Here is a 16418-nt window from a genome sequence, read left to right as displayed (position 1 = left end):
TTAATATTTAAGAGGGAATAGTTTAAAATTATTTAGGGGCCTAAGTTAAACTGAAAAATTACGTTACAATGTAATGATAATAAAATTGTTCCAGGTTAATATAATAATGCCTATACATTTGAATAACAAACATTGAAGTGACCGATACGTATTTCTATGAAACAGACCACAATAATTATTATACACTACAATAGGTACAGTTTGGTAAAATGTTTACTCGGATATAAAAATATTTCAATCTAATCGTATACATGATAAATAAACTTGTGGATACACAGAATGCAATTTGGATTTACACTCGTCTAAGAGGTGGCATGCAATTTGGACATTTTTTTTTTTTGGCATGCAATCTGGATGCAACCTTTTCTCATAAATCCAATTTACCAATTCCGCTTTTTATCAGGCGAATGTATGTTACTCCTGCACGAGACTTAACAGGTAAAAAAATACATATTATATTAGTTCCTACACAGTGGCGTATTTAAGGTTTTTCTGCCTATAGGCACTTTCCAATTTGCCGCCTCCCCCTCCATCATTCCTAAAATTATTTATAAAACATATTTAAATATACAATTTATTATATTATAATATTATATTAAAAAATATACATTATTAATGAACATTAAATTACAAATATTAAAAATTTAAATTTTTTCTTCTACTTTTTTCCTCGGCAAATTTGTATAAATATAGTAGGTACATGTAAATAGATGTTTAATTTTGTGCGAACAAAAAATTAGTTATAAGTTTGATTTCATCAAATGAAAAATACTTATTGTAATTTTGTAAAAAAATATCGTTAAAATTTGCCGCCCTCCAAATGTTGCCGCTCTAGGCCCGGGCCTATAGGGCCTGTGCCTAAATACGCCCCTGTTCCTACACAATAGAGTAAGTTATATATTATGTAAGTTTCTACACGGTAAAAAAAAGGCACGTATGTAAGTTATTACACTACATATAAGATTATATATAATTATTCAATAATTATAAAAATACTATTATATTTTATATTATTATTATACTATAAAATTATTCTGGTGCTATTGTCATACATTTTAATTTAATAAAAAAAATAAAATTATATTTTATGTGGATGATTTTTTGGAAACGTATAAATTTTTAACATAATCGTATTGGTTAATTTTATTTGTTGAATACTTTACAATTTTTCATTTATACATTTTCTTTTTTGGCATATTTTTGACTGATTTTTGTTTTTGTATGACTATAGATATCTGTAGTTCTTATTTTTATGTATTTTTACTTTAAATAGTTTGAGAATTTCAATATCTACTATTGAAATAGTATATTAAAATGTATGCAAATTAAGTTATTAAGTGTATTTATTATGATATTTTTATCTTTTTATGACAGTTTCATCAGTTTGATAACTTATATTATATAAAATAAAGTTTATTCTTTTTACATACGTACCTTTTTTTACCGTGTAGGAAGTAGGAACTTATACAGCATATAAGTAGGAATTAACGTATATGTTTTTTTTATCTGCTACTCTTGTGTAGGAACTTACGAATTCCCTTCACTGTAATATTACAACTTAGGTAGGTATTACACAAAATTAAAACTGCTGAACACAAATTTGCTATGTTGTACGTTTGTAAGACGAAAATAACTCACATAGGTAAAATTAAGGTTTAACTTAAGACTTAAGAACAAATAACATTTAAAATAATATAATTTTTAATAATAATTCAAAGAAAGTTACAGGTGATCCTATGTCTTTAATGTTGTGTAATTCATATAGAAAACAAATTAAAATATATTCATTTTAAATGGATTAGTTGCCCCGATAAAATAGGTACCTAATTTATTTTTTTTAATAAAGATTTTTGAAAACATATTTGAAAATGTTCTTATCGTCTTTATTTGAGACCATAGTACCTAACAAATTTTATCAATTTTATTAAAATTTAAAAATTTTAATTGAGCTAAAAAACGGTTTTCAATATTTGCAAGAAAAAAGACAAATTCTTTGAGTTCCACAAAAGAAATTGATTTCATCAAATTCTATTTTGCATAAAAATTTCTTTTTTTTCTTAATTATGTTTTTCCTATATTTATATCATTTCGATTTTAACCTTTCAAATGTACCAACTTGATTCAAATTGTTGTCAAAAACTATTTTAAAAAGTGAAAATCAAAACATTTTCTCTATTATCATACCCTTCAGATTAACAATGTATTATAACCGAGGCTCGGAAGTTCTAGCAAATGCATATTTTTCTTGGTTCGTCCTAGAACATCCAAAGTAAGATACAAATATGTTTCACACTTCTCTGATGTCATACACGAAATTTTATTTTGCTATTTTTTTTACATAATTACGGTTTTTACTGCTATTTTGCTAATTTGGAGTTATAAATGCTGTTTATGGGCATATTTTTAAAAACTAAATTTAGTTAACCTACCAAACAGCTGCCTACGAATATGTGAACGAAAACAAATTATTATATTTTAAGATGGTACGCATCTGAAATAAACAGCCTTTTAGACCAGTTAGACCGTTGTTATCGTCGATTAAATCGGACAATTCCGTTGGTTTCCAATAAATTGTTTATTTTTAAAATCGTGTCAGTCACATCGTACTATCGCACTGTCATTGGATTAGTTGTATTATCGTGCTGCAGTCGTATTCCTGTCGATACCTACCATCATAATCTATGAAATACATTAAAAATCTGTACAATTAAATATATCTTAAATTTCATGTTTAAAAAAATTTGTTAAAAATTTTATTTTGCGTATTTTCTAATTTTTAGTGCTATTTATAGCGCTGATATTAATGTTTTTATGTGCATATTTAAGCGCTAAAAATTAATTTTTTTATAACGTATTCTACAATGGCATTGCTGATTTCATGAATTTGGTACTATTTTCCTTTCCATTATATTGACCTAACATACATTCATACATAAGAAATTTTAACGTCGTGAGTATTGTAACAATTCAATACCATAATACATTTTGCTAGTTAATCAATCAAATTGTAAGTATTATCAAGTATGCACAAGTTACCAACTGATATTAACAGGTAATGTAGATTAATAATTAAATATGTATGCATAAATAATGTAGTACATTTAAATGCATAGTTAACTATGTCTTTAAATTAATTATCATTTTTTTTATCATAAAAAAATAAATAAATTAAATAAATCTATTATTTCATTGTGGATATTTGAAGTATTTTCTTAAATTATTCTATTTGTAACAGCTAGAAATTAATAAAAACATTAAACATTGTATAATGCAATTTGTTTCATGATTTATAATATTTTTACGATTAACCCTCAATTAATTTTATTAAGGTTAAGTTATATAACCTATAACAAATGTACACAACTTTTTAAAATTAAATTTTATATTATTATATTTAATTTAAAAACACATATAAGAAAATCTCTTAGAAGTAAATTTGACATAAAAAAATTCAAATTTTGTTCTTGAATATTATTTTAATAGATTTATAAGTACATTTCAATAAAAACACGACTACATTTCGACGTTGGATGTGTGCAGGGCAGAAACAGTGCGAAAAGCTACGTTTCCAATATCAAAATGATGATGATTTTTACTATCATAACTTTCTTGAATACTCCTCGGAAAAAACAATTTTTAAATATACTAAATATAAATATATATATATTATATTTATTATTATATACTCATTTTAATATTTATAAAAACAATATTTTTTATCGAATATTTTGTATACAGTGTAATATATATTTTACGATAAGTAACAACTAACAATGTACAATTATACAATTGTATATGAAACAATTTCTAAATATTATAAAAAGCTCTAATTCAGTAAAATTATTTAAAAAATATTCAATATTGTATAGTATAATATTATTGTTGATAAATTACATTTTTACGAAGAACGCTCAATTAAACTTATAATTATTATAAACTTATGAGTAAAATGTTTTTTCCACCCATTCTTCCAATGTAAATGAAGCCACATTTTTATTACCAGGATCACGTTCTTTGAATATGTCTAAAAATAAAAATTTAACCATTTATAATTCAGTTAAAAAATATATATATTACAAAATAAATAAATTAAAATTAAATAGATCAATTATGAATTAGGTTAATAATTAAAACACTTAGGTGGCCTCAAATTTGAGCTCAAAAGACGTAAAGTTTTGACAAAATTAAAGTTAGTTTAAGATGTCCGATTTTGATTCTGAAAAAAATTCTGAATTCTGCATAAAATTATCTATAGATCGTACGGAATACGTTGTAACAATTAAATCTTATATTCTAATGAAGTGGTAATAAAAACTTGAAAATATGAATTTTTTCAAATCATAATATAAAATTTAAAATTTAAATTAAAACCGGAATGTTTCGTAAGATCTACAGACATTTTTCTGCTGAATTTAAATATTTCTTCAGAATTAAGATCAGACAACGTTGACTAACTTTAATTTTGTCAAATCGATAAGTATGTTGTTGTAAAATTCGTTTATTGAATTTTTATTGTTATCGAATTATTGACATGTGCATGCGCGCACGAGAGTGGCAACCGTCGGTGACTCCAGCCGGTAATTGCATTGCATTTCACTTACACTAATAATCATTTACAACCAACACATACATCTCGACCGGCTAAGACGATGAATTGCCTAAACGTTGTCCCTTAAATAATAACCGTAGCGAGGCCCCTTAATCGACTTTATCACTTTATCAGAGAACAGAACGTTAACTTTACAAATGTATTACCGTTATAATGACTAGTAGGTATTAATAAGAAATTCAAACATTAAAGCAACAAAATAAGTGATAGCGTATGCAATTTAACTCGTTATGTAATTAATTTTAAACTTGAAATTTATGCCATTATAATCAACCTTAGTTTTAACTTGACGTTAGCTTACGTTAATTTTATAGGTCAAAAGTTTACACCATTTTGTTTTGCAGCCCAAAAATCAACTGAATTTAAAATTATTTGGAATAACATTCTGATTTAAGTCTAGTCTATGAAATAGTTTTATTAAATCCAAACAAAGATGATGTAATATCATAGTTATATCATAGATCTACATAATAAATGCATCATAAGTGTTAGTGTAATATAGATTAAGCTGATTAAAGCAATACAATTATTACATAAATCGATTATATTTAGACCTAATCGCTAACGAAATTATAGGACATTGGTTTGATCAAATTTAATTTGTATACAATTTTAGTATATTGAAATCAAAATGATATTTAATATTTGTGTTTTAACAATAATATCAATGAATATAAGAATATTATATTGTTTAAATTTAAAATTAATTATTGTTATTAATAATAATTATTATTAATTATTGTATTATAAACACACAGTTATTGTAATCATTTTATATGTCGTTTTAAGCTACTTAAAAAATGACATTGTATAGTATATCCATCGATATATCTTCGTTTATACGTATTAAAAATGAACCAATCACCAAAATATAAATTTGTCTATACAGATAATTCCTCTTAAAACACGAGGTCCCTCAGTTCTCTTAATAACTTACATTATTTTATATATTTATGATTATTTTTTAATCTAATTTTAGTAATTTTAACTAACCTATTGTGGTTTTAAGTCTTATAGCGCACATAATGAAATCATCAAACATTATATATCCTTTTCGGTTCGCATACCGATGACACATAGTGTTTATGGTACGTGTTTTAATAGAGTAACCAACCGAACTTAATGCTGACCTTAAGTGATATCCTTTGATATATCCCTTGTTCTTTATATCGTATGATTTAAAAACAACCTAAAACAGTATAGAACATATTTTAAAACAACATTAAATTTTTATTAAATATGTGACTTACCTTCCAGTGTTTAATGTTCAACCATAATGATTGAAATTCTTTAAAACCAAGTTTACCTGATCTATCCCAATCCATCATAGCAATCAAACAACGACATACATCATTTGAAAATCGTATGTTCCCGGGTTCTATAAATATCAAAAATGTTAGTTAATAACGTGCTTAGTATATAGCTGAACATACAGTCACTAACGTTTCAATTATTAAGGTAACTCTTTGATATAAAGAAATCAGACGGAATAATTGTTTGATAAGTTTTCATATTTATTTTAATAATATAATTAAATATCTAATACGTATAATAGTTATATTATTATAATTAATTATTATGATTAAATTAAATATACTCATATTATATAGTCTTTAAAGTATTAAGAGTATCCGATAATAACTGTTTTAACGAATACATATCCAATTAAACTACCAATACCATAAAAAATCTGAACACATAATAAATATTGCTATGAAGTTTACTTGAGATCAATCGTCCACTTTTTCAGAATTTTACACTTATTTTCTTATTAAATTTGTTTTTAAAATATAAAAATTGGTAAATATTTAAACAGTTATTAAAGACAATTATATGGAAGTAAAAAAAATATGATTATTGTTCTCACGTAAGTGAACTTCATCACGAATTTAAATTTATTTTTAAATGACTTATAGTAGTGGTTTTCAACCTGTTCGTCGCGGCTCCCACAGGCATCATCGGTTATAATTCAAGGGAGCCGAGTTTGTAGTGAAAACTAAAAATAAAATTGTAATACATTTTTTTTTATCATTATCACTATTCATATGAAAGCCAAAATCAAAAGCAACCGTGAGATTAGGTGACCCCAAAAAGGTTGAAAACCACTAACTTATAGTACTTATACTAGCTTTTTTTTTGTATATATGTACTATATTCGAAAAAGGACACGTTTTTTTATTAAAATATATAATTCATGGACTACTGGACTACGGTTTAGTGATATCTGGGTATTTATTTTATACTTCAGCCCCATTATAAATAATACTAATAATCATTAATTACTTGGGCATACAATCGATACTCAAGTATTTAGATTGTTCTATGTTAAATTCATAAACAATATTCTATATCGAATCACTTCAAACATAATATACCTAATAATCAGTTTGATTACAAGAATTGTAACTTAACCTAATCGGTGACAGATGATCATTTTGTAAAATAGTTAATAGTTTCATAGCTATCCAATACCTTGTTTCATGGCAACATCCAAAATATCCTTAAGTTCCATCCAATCGACCTCTTTATCACTCCCAGCTACTTTGAGGAAGTATTTTTTTAATTTTTCATTCGAATCCTCATTTTTGTTTGTGTTAATTACCAATTCTTTGAACTAAGCAAAAATGTATGGTTTATATAAGATTACTCTATTTTTCTTATTACAATAATTAATCATATTTTTTTATTATTTACCTTATAATTAATTGGACACATTCCTACTTCATTATCGAACTCCCTAAAAAAAAAAAATTTATTATAACACCGAATTATAGTTTCAAAAATATATTGGAGTTCCTTCTATCACTTACTCCAAATTGTTTTTTTTTTCTGAAAATACCCTGAGTAAAAACTCCCCTGATTCATTCTGGTTAGATGTACAAGGTACAATACAATATTTACCAGGTGGTACCTTTAGTCTCTTAGAAATTTCTCTTGGGTTGTACTTAAGAGAATGGAACTTATATAAAGCAGTATTATTGTTAAAAAAATCCATGTCTAATGGTTTCGGCACAGACATCGATTTGTTGAGCTAAACAATAAAATTAAAATAAGTATCGTTAAAAATAATATTGTGAAAACTATGTAAAACAGTATTATAATAAAAGTATTAAAACAACAATTAAACATTTTTGTTTTTTTAATATTTACATCAAACAAAAAAAATTTAATTGAAAATGAATCCCCTTTCCTATTGCGTTGTCTGTATTTTTTCATTAATGAAATAATTATAGTGCACATATTTTCATTGTTACTATCATCAGAATCTTCTAATGTTATATTGTATTGCGGATTGCTTGAAAACGATTCTAAATATTTAATATTAAATATTTAGTTTACCACTAAAAATTATAACAGTTAACAAGTAACAACTATTCAAAATAATTGTACCTTGAGATATATCACATCCACCGGCGGTTGCGCCTCGAACCCATTCACCTTCAAATACACTCAAATCCCATTTATAGCATGCTCCATATTGTTCCCAGATTATATATTCAGGAGCCAAATTACAAATTTCTAATACAGAAAAATATTTGACAAAATCTTCGAATGACATCCAAAACTCTCCATCGTTATCTATCACCAGACCGATAGATATTTTTGTTGCTTGAGGTATAGATAACCACTCAACGGATCTATAAAATATTTTTAAAATCATTCATTAAATTAAAATATTTATAAATAATATAAAATAAGATGTGACATAAGGATAAAAAGCTTACTCATCACTCCAGGGACCATTCCATTCATTTTCGCCCCAAGGATTTCGAAGTCTAATCAAACTTATTGTACCATTTTTCTTATTTTCTATAGAAATACTAGTTATCTTGGTAATACTGTATGCATGAGCTTCATGTAATCCTTTTTCAGATACATCAATCTATAACAATAATTTAAACACAATTTAAAAATAATATTTAAAATGAGATGAATCATAAACAATATTTTATTTTGTATAAAATTAAATATCTAACCATTTTTGAATTTAATATCGAACCACACATGAGCGATTGTCGTTGAATAGAATTTAGCATAATCGTTAATAAATCATGTTGTACATCATTTAAATCATATATTTCTGAAACACCTCCTGTGAAATCTCCCATACCCTCCATTGTAAAACCATCTTCCAATGCTTTATATGATCCATGGATTCTAGAATATATATTTTTTTTTTTTTGATAAGTTATTAGATTTTGAGTGATATGATATATTAAATGAAGTGTGTGTTTTTGAGTATCTCGTATATACGTTACAAACAAAAACAAAATGGATCTTTATCTTCCAGGGTGGTATCTGGTAATTAATTGGATCTTATTTATATTTTGGAAAAATCAAAAGTAAAAATACTCAGTACTTTACAAATGTATTAAGATAAACAAAAAAGATTGTATCAATAATTTTAGAAAATTGTAGGTTTCACTATATAGTAGGTTTATATGAATAATAACATTTATTAAACATGACAAAATTATAAAAATATTATTTCTTTTTTTTTAATTCGTATTTATGGGAAAAAAATGTCGACATTTTAACATTAGGATTCTATTAAGTTTTTATTATAACTAATACAAAATTTAAATAATAAGATAACAATTTTTGAATAATTATTTAAAATTCAAATTATGAATTTATTCAGTCACAAACATTTGCAAAATTGCAAAGTATATTTTGTACTATATAGTATAAAATACAATTAGATAAAATATTCCTCATAAGTCATAACTCATAAGTATATATATTGTAAATGAAAAAAAAAAAATCAATAAAAAGTCACAATAATCTTGGGGGTTTTTTTCATTTAATTATTGTTCAAAAATATTGATTGTAGAACCTGAAATATTGTCTATTACTTGAATTGTTTTCTAAAAGTTCTGAGAACAATGTTCAAATATTTAGACAATTAGTTTTAAGCTATATTAAGGTGTTAAATAGACTTCTACATTTTTTTAGGTTTGCTAAAAAAGGTGATTTTAAAATTGAAGCTTGATTAAAAATTTTTTTAATGCAAGATCCAACATTAATTGTTTTTATATCAATTTAAAACTATTAAAAATATATATAAATTATATTATATTTTTACAAACATCTGAAATTTTAATAAAATCGTAAATTATTGAAAATTATTTTGTAGTTAATAATGTATAACATTTTTAATTTTCATAACAAACAATAACATTTTAATACAATTTATGAAATAAATTTTCTTACAATAGGTACTTATAAAAAAAGTTAGTTTAATTCCGGAAATATTATTTTTATTACACATAGCTATAACGCTTGAAATCTGTATAAAGGTTTTTATTCATGCTGTTTATGGAGATAAGTAGTTGTTTTAAAAACTCAAAAGTCTAGAAATATAAAAGTACAATTATATTTAAAAGATATTTAAATTTCAAATTTTAACGAAATTAGATATTTCAACGAAGAATAACGGTTTTCATTATTTTATTATTATTCAAAAATAATATTTTACGAATATTATTATGTTTTGCTATCTACATTATGCCATAATGACATTTTAAAAATTTTAAAATTAATTTTAATCTTTTGCCAATTTAATTCAAAGGTTTTATTTACATTTGTTTCAAAAATTAAAAATCGCTAAATTTACCCTGTACAGCGTATACTTATGTTTTTAATGTGATCATGTAGTTTTAGTTTTTTTCAATCAATCGTTCTAATTATTTACTTGGCATAAGCTTTTTCCAACAGAGCACTCCAAAATTCATTTTTCATTGCTGATTGAAGATATATTAATTTTCCATCATAAGTCGGTAAACGATCGTCAATAACCACGTCAACCCATTTGCCGTACTGCCAAAATCTAAAATAACCAAAGAATATAATAGGTATGATCCAAATTTCAAATAAAAAAAAATAACACATTTACCTAAAGTGAAATATACCCGCGTATTTAGTATAGAATCCTTGATCATATGGCACTACTTGATAAAAAAGTTTATCGTTCAAAGTCAAATTTGCTATAGCAGCTAATAACCAACAGTCGCCTTCCGTAATAAAAAAAAATGTTTACATTAGTTATGTTGTTATGTACATATTAATATTTATAATTATTATTGATAAACTTTTAATTGTACAATACAGTGTCCCGAGAGGATTTACTCATTACGATATCTCGTAAAATAATGGAGATATCATAATTCTGGTTTTTTGATAAGTTTTACAGGGACAAGCTCTATAAATATTTCATGTTTAAATGTTTTAATTTCATTAATCTCCTGATTTTTTAATATTTTTGCTAGTTTCGAGAAAAAATTGTTTGATACAATGATAACACTATCGTATTAAATAATTCACAGTTTTTTTTTCGAAATTAGAAAAAATATTAAAAATCAGGAGATTAATAAAATTAAAATGTTAAAACGTCAATATTTTCAGAAAAATAAACTACAAAATAGCTATGTTCAATTTTTTTGAAAATAATTATAAATAATAAAATATATTTATTAACTTTTTTACCAAAACATTAAAATAAATTAAAATATGAAATATTTGTAGGTCATATCCTTATGAATCTTATTAAAAAAACCAAAATTATGATATTTCCATTATTTCACGAGATATTGAAATGGGTAAATCCTTACGGGACATTGTGTATGAAATAAAATATTTCGTTCATAAATAAATATCAAGAAAAAAATACTCGTAGATAGTTAAAAATAATAAACTTTTCCTTTTATTTACCTAATTCTCCTTGCTTTACATCGAATCTTGAAACTCCTTCCATGATAAATTGGGGATTGTTTGCAATTTTCTGATAATTACATATTTATTATAATTTTATCGATTAATAATTGTTACATTTTTAACAGAACGTATATCAAATATTTTCTCACGTTTGGTCTTCGCCATTCAAACCGACTTTTTCGAAGATTTTTATGATGTATAGTTAAATCGTATGTATCAAATTCCGGATCTCTGAATAGTTTTTTTTCTTTTAAGCATTGATTTCGAAGCACTTCAAAGTTTTGAACAAATTCAGCAGGTCTCTGTCGAACACCAAAACCCCGTTCTTCGATATTTGACATTTTACTAAAAAATTGAATGTATTTGATGAATAATTGTACAAAAAAAAATTGATATAAGCCTACTTGTACTAGATTGTTTCACTAAGACACAAGAAGAACGTACATGTAACGTACATAATATACAATATTACTATCTAAAATACATTAAATACGTAATTATTGTGTTCCTAAGAATAATATAATTTTGTTTGAATTTAAAGGTCAATGTTTCTTAAAATAATATACTATATAGATAACATTATAATATCTAAACTACATACCTAGTTAATGTACCCTACTTATTAATTATTAATTATTATACATAAGATAATAATATTATTGCCAATTTATTAGATACGAATTATCCCTCGATAATGTTTTTCATTTTGTATTGTTTTGATAAAAATATTAATTGCTTAAATGATACTATTGAACTACAACTAAATAAAAGAAGAACAAGCCTTTTCCATGTTCTATTTTGTGACAACACTATTTGACTTTTTTCACATATAGATGTTCCAAATACCCTCTCGAATGGTTACGGTGTTTAGTATGTCATTTTAATAATTAAATAATTTTTTTGTTACAAGGTTGTATCAAAACAGCCTACGAGTAAATCATTATTATTATTTCCAATTTGATTTTATTTTTCATTTCAGTTATAAATATCATAAAATAAATAAATGTATAAAAAATATTATACATTACATAGTTAGACTTTAAATAGTTAAATTATAAAAAAAAAACAATTTAAATACAAATCGATTATTTAACATATGAGCGAAGCCGGGTTATTCAGCTAGTGTTTATAAAAATTAATAAATATTATTATTGATTGTCTTGAAATACTTAAATATATCAATTTTAAAATTCATTCAATACACTGCCAACCTATTAATTTAAGCTTCTCGTTTGTATCAGAACAGTATTCAATTATCGTTGTATTTTTATCGCATTAGTAGGTACACAGTAAAATAATGTAATTATAATATTATTTTTAATAATGTCAATTAATTTCCATCTTAATCAGACTCGATTCTTTGAAAATATATTACATAATGCGTGTCTATTATTCGGTTCAAACGAGATAACATGACAATAGACTCCATTCTATACACGAGTAAATGCGATATAAATCAATGAAATTATTTATATTAAAACTTGAAAGACTAAATATTGGTATATCGTGTAGTGCTGTAGTAATTAGCATTATTATTTAAATTAATTTATTTTACTAGTTCACATAGAAGTTGATACACAACGTATATGTATAATACGTATGTCAGCTAAATAAATTAATAAGTCGGTACTTTTATTTTTTGTTCAAAATAATAAAACACATAAACATAACTTTATTGATTATTGTTTTATACATGAATACTTAAAATTATAATAAATATTTATATTTGTTTAGAAAATCAGTCAAAAATATTGGTTACATAAATATTTAATATACTTGGAAATAAGTATAATTAATACACGAGAAACGTAAAATTATAAAAATTTGGCAAGTGAATACATCTCTGTTGTAGGTACATTAGATATATAGTGGGTCACTGTTAATTTTGAATTCAATTACATATAATTTTATACGAAAACGATTGTGAGCGGAAACAGAAACATTTCGTGATATGTTTTTTTATATAGCTATTAAAATCATTTATTTTACTTTTGCATTTATTATATTATAAGTATATTTAACTATTACAGTGAAACTTGTATATAACGGGCAGTTTCGGAACCAAAATAATTGTCGGTTATAGACAGGTGTCTGTTGTAGTCGGATCATTGTATAGATAACGCAAAAACTGTAGTTTTTTAATTATTAAGAAACTTTGAATAATTATTAAATTTAAGCTATACAATAATAGAATTATGGAAACTTTTTATGAGAATTAATAAAAAAAAAAGTGGGCAAGTGGGTATCGCTCTGCTGTATTGTAGAGATGGAGAGTAGGTCACTGGTCGTGTGGATGTGTTAAATTTGAATGCAATGACGGGTATCATTGTATACGAAAAACGATTCTGAACGGAGATGATTTGTCAGTCAATGATAATTAGTTGGATATATTATATTATTATTACTTATATTTAAATTGTAATATATCGTTATTTTACGCGATTTCGTAAAAAATTAAATTTCTTAAGCTCATAAAATTTTTTCTTTATCGACGCTAGAATTTTTTTTTTACAATTACATAAAGGAAAACTTATGAATAACAAGGTATTGGATTTTTGAACCTTAAGTATAAATCACAAACATTTTATGAGTTTTAAACTTCAAAATTCCTTGCAAATTTTCTCAATTTTGATATATTTCGTAAACATTTGAACTTTAAATAGTTATAAACAAAAATTGTGACCAACGATTTTTGATTTTTTTAATTAATTTATTAATTAATTATTTAATTAATATTTTAAAAATTTAATCGTAAATAGATAACCATAATATAAACATTTGGTGAAAATTTCAAGTATTTACAATGATTCGTTTTTGTGTTACAGCAAAATCAAAAAATCGATTTTGTCAAAAAGTGGTTATGCGTAAAAATTCCCGTTTTTCCGTTATTTTTTCAGTGTTTTTCCCGACGCTTTTGAAAACTATTGGTAATTTTTTACTTTTGACTCCCCCCCCCCTCAAAAAGTACCAACTAGATGAATTTTCCTTTTTAAAGAGGGGCTGAAGTAAAAAATCGAAGCATTATTACTACTCCAAAAAGTGATAACAGACATAAAAAGTACCTATTGAGTACCTATAATTTTGTCACCACCGGGATTATTGTGTGTAGTATGACGTTGGTATTCATCTATACTATTGCTAAAAGTATAATAACTATACAAGTATCTATAAGAAATATCATTAAGCAAGTATAATAACTCGTTACTAATGAGTACAATGAGTACATACATATTATATATTTATGTATTATAATATATAATAACTAACTCATAACTCATTTTTAATATTTATGAAGTTAATTTTAAATGTATTAACTTATTTGACTTATTATAATTTATAGTAAGTAAATATATATTGATAGAGACTAGAGAGGTACTCACTTGCCCAATGTTGAAAAAAATTGATCTTTGATAAATTAATTTAGCTTATTATCCTTTTCGTAAGTATGTGCACGAACAACCGGATGCCGAACTACACGCAAAAGAAAAATTGTCCACAGTCTGTCCGTGTCAATAAATTGAATTTACACGAAACGAGTAAATCGATAAGAGACTATGCGTAACGATAGAGCTGCGAGACTACACTAAACCCGTGATCGGTTCTCCTGCAGTCCAGTGCCCGAGTACACGCCGCGGCTTGGGCGATCGGAATTTGCTGAGTCTCTGTGTCTGTGCAGCGTATTCTACGAATCTCACGGTTACGCGTGTATGCGACTACGAAGTACATAGATGGTACGGTAGTGTACAACGGGCGTCATAATATTGTTATAAAACGATTTTAATGACAAATCGAAAATCACTATACGACAAGACGATTTGAGTGTCTAGTTACAAACAACGAAAATAAAAAAATCAATTTAGTTTGATTATTTTGCCATATTAATAATTATTTATTTTTTTTAAATAATGCATGTTGCGGTATACTTATTGTTACTAGGTAGAGAAAAGTATAAATGCAATAGACGCATATTTAAAAAACACAGACTTTTATTTATTTATTTATTAGTTGAATACTTGAATCTAATATATATTTTACTTCCACGACTTACAAGAAAAAAAACCTACCTACATAACATACTTATTTCTTTGTACCTACTTCTATAATATATACGTATACATTCAAGAATAGGTACACACAATTTATAATGATGATAATTTTTTTTTTATATATATACATATCAGGTAAAACGTTTTAGGTAACTAGGTATATAGTTTTATCAGTAATTAATATTTGAACTTGGCTCTACCGAAATAGCTATAGTATATTTATACGAATTATTTGAGATCAAAGATCACTGTTTCTTTATCAATATAATAGGCTGCAATACGATTGCGCGTGCTAAATTATTTTTCCTTTTAAGCAACGTTGTCAAATATACAGATTATAGATGCGTGGTAAATATCCGATTAGGTTCCGATTGTAGCGATCCGTACGGGGCTGAAAGTTTCCATAGAACATATAACGCCCAGTTTACTAGTGCTCATCTTCCGACATTTGTTGTTATAAGTACGCTTATGGAAACACGGCAGAAACCGTCACTAAATAACAACCATTTCCAAAGGAAAAATCAAGCCAAAATCAAAGGAAGAACTAAAGAAAATCGAATTTGTGAGTAAACAACACGAAGAATATCTAAAAAATAAAAGACCAGAAAACTTACTTAAGTGTTTAGCCATAATTGGAAATAGGTATCAGGGCTTTAAAATTTAAATTTTTTTCGAATATTTTATATTATTTTATTATAACGATTTTTTTTAATGAATATTTTTGTATAATGTTGTTAGAAATAAATACAATAACAAAATTTTTTATAATTTTTTTAATAATAATAATTATTTTAAATTTTAATAATAAGTTGGCAACGTCGCATCCAATTTCACGTGCAATCGTACGCTTTTGAATAGTCAAAAGCATGTTCTTTGTTATTCCGGCACCGCGCGCAATCGTATGCCCAAATAGGTAAATCGCGCGCAATCGTACTCCACCGATATATAATAAGACCATTATATAGGGCGCAACAAAAGAATACGACACAAAACATTTTTATAAAATCTTATGGGGTTTTATCGATTCCGCCGTTTTATTATCAATTCCG

At 25.2% G+C, this 16418-nt stretch overlaps 1 protein-coding gene across 2 annotated transcripts; it reads right to left on the bottom strand.

Annotated features, from left to right (window-relative positions):
* Window positions 1-3472: 3472 nt before the first annotated feature.
* Window positions 3473-14965, bottom strand: LOC132927524 (calpain-A-like). 2 transcript variants are annotated; one of them, XM_060992069.1, is made up of 15 exons: window positions 11728-11873; window positions 11473-11668; window positions 11321-11390; window positions 10506-10623; window positions 10305-10439; window positions 8587-8767; window positions 8335-8492; window positions 8000-8247; window positions 7760-7917; window positions 7420-7640; window positions 7304-7346; window positions 7082-7223; window positions 5860-5987; window positions 5603-5798; window positions 3473-4024 (listed from the first exon to the last, which is right to left on the bottom strand). In XM_060992069.1, exons 2-15 carry the CDS (start codon window positions 11662-11664, stop codon window positions 3939-3941), a joined length of 2076 nt encoding a protein of 691 aa, XP_060848052.1. In that variant the 5' UTR covers window positions 11665-11668; window positions 11728-11873; the 3' UTR covers window positions 3473-3938. The 2 variants fall into 2 exon arrangements, with proteins under 2 accessions (XP_060848052.1, XP_060848050.1); XM_060992067.1 differs by lacking the exon at window positions 11728-11873 and adding an exon at window positions 14704-14965 and having other exon boundaries at window positions 3474-4024.
* Window positions 14966-16418: the final 1453 nt, after the last annotated feature.

This window comes from Rhopalosiphum padi, chromosome 3 (genome assembly GCF_020882245.1).
Source record: "Rhopalosiphum padi isolate XX-2018 chromosome 3, ASM2088224v1, whole genome shotgun sequence".
Lineage (NCBI taxonomy): Eukaryota > Metazoa > Arthropoda > Insecta > Hemiptera > Aphididae > Rhopalosiphum > Rhopalosiphum padi.
This window is presented reverse-complemented; position numbering and strand designations above follow the sequence as displayed.

What these genes read in the sequence shown, in the direction of transcription:
- LOC132927524 (XM_060992067.1), bottom strand. Translation starts at nt 11,664, where the DNA reads ATGTCAAATATCGAAGAACGGGGTTTTGGTGTTCGACAGAGACCTGCT. An exon ending in TGTGTCCAATTAATTATAAG is followed by an intron (nt 7,224 to 7,303) that starts GTAAATAATAAA and finishes ATTTTTGCTTAG; the next exon opens with TTCAAAGAATTGGTAATTAA. An exon ending in GGATGTTGCCATGAAACAAG is followed by an intron (nt 5,988 to 7,081) that starts GTATTGGATAGC and finishes TGATATTTATAG; the next exon opens with AACCCGGGAACATACGATTT.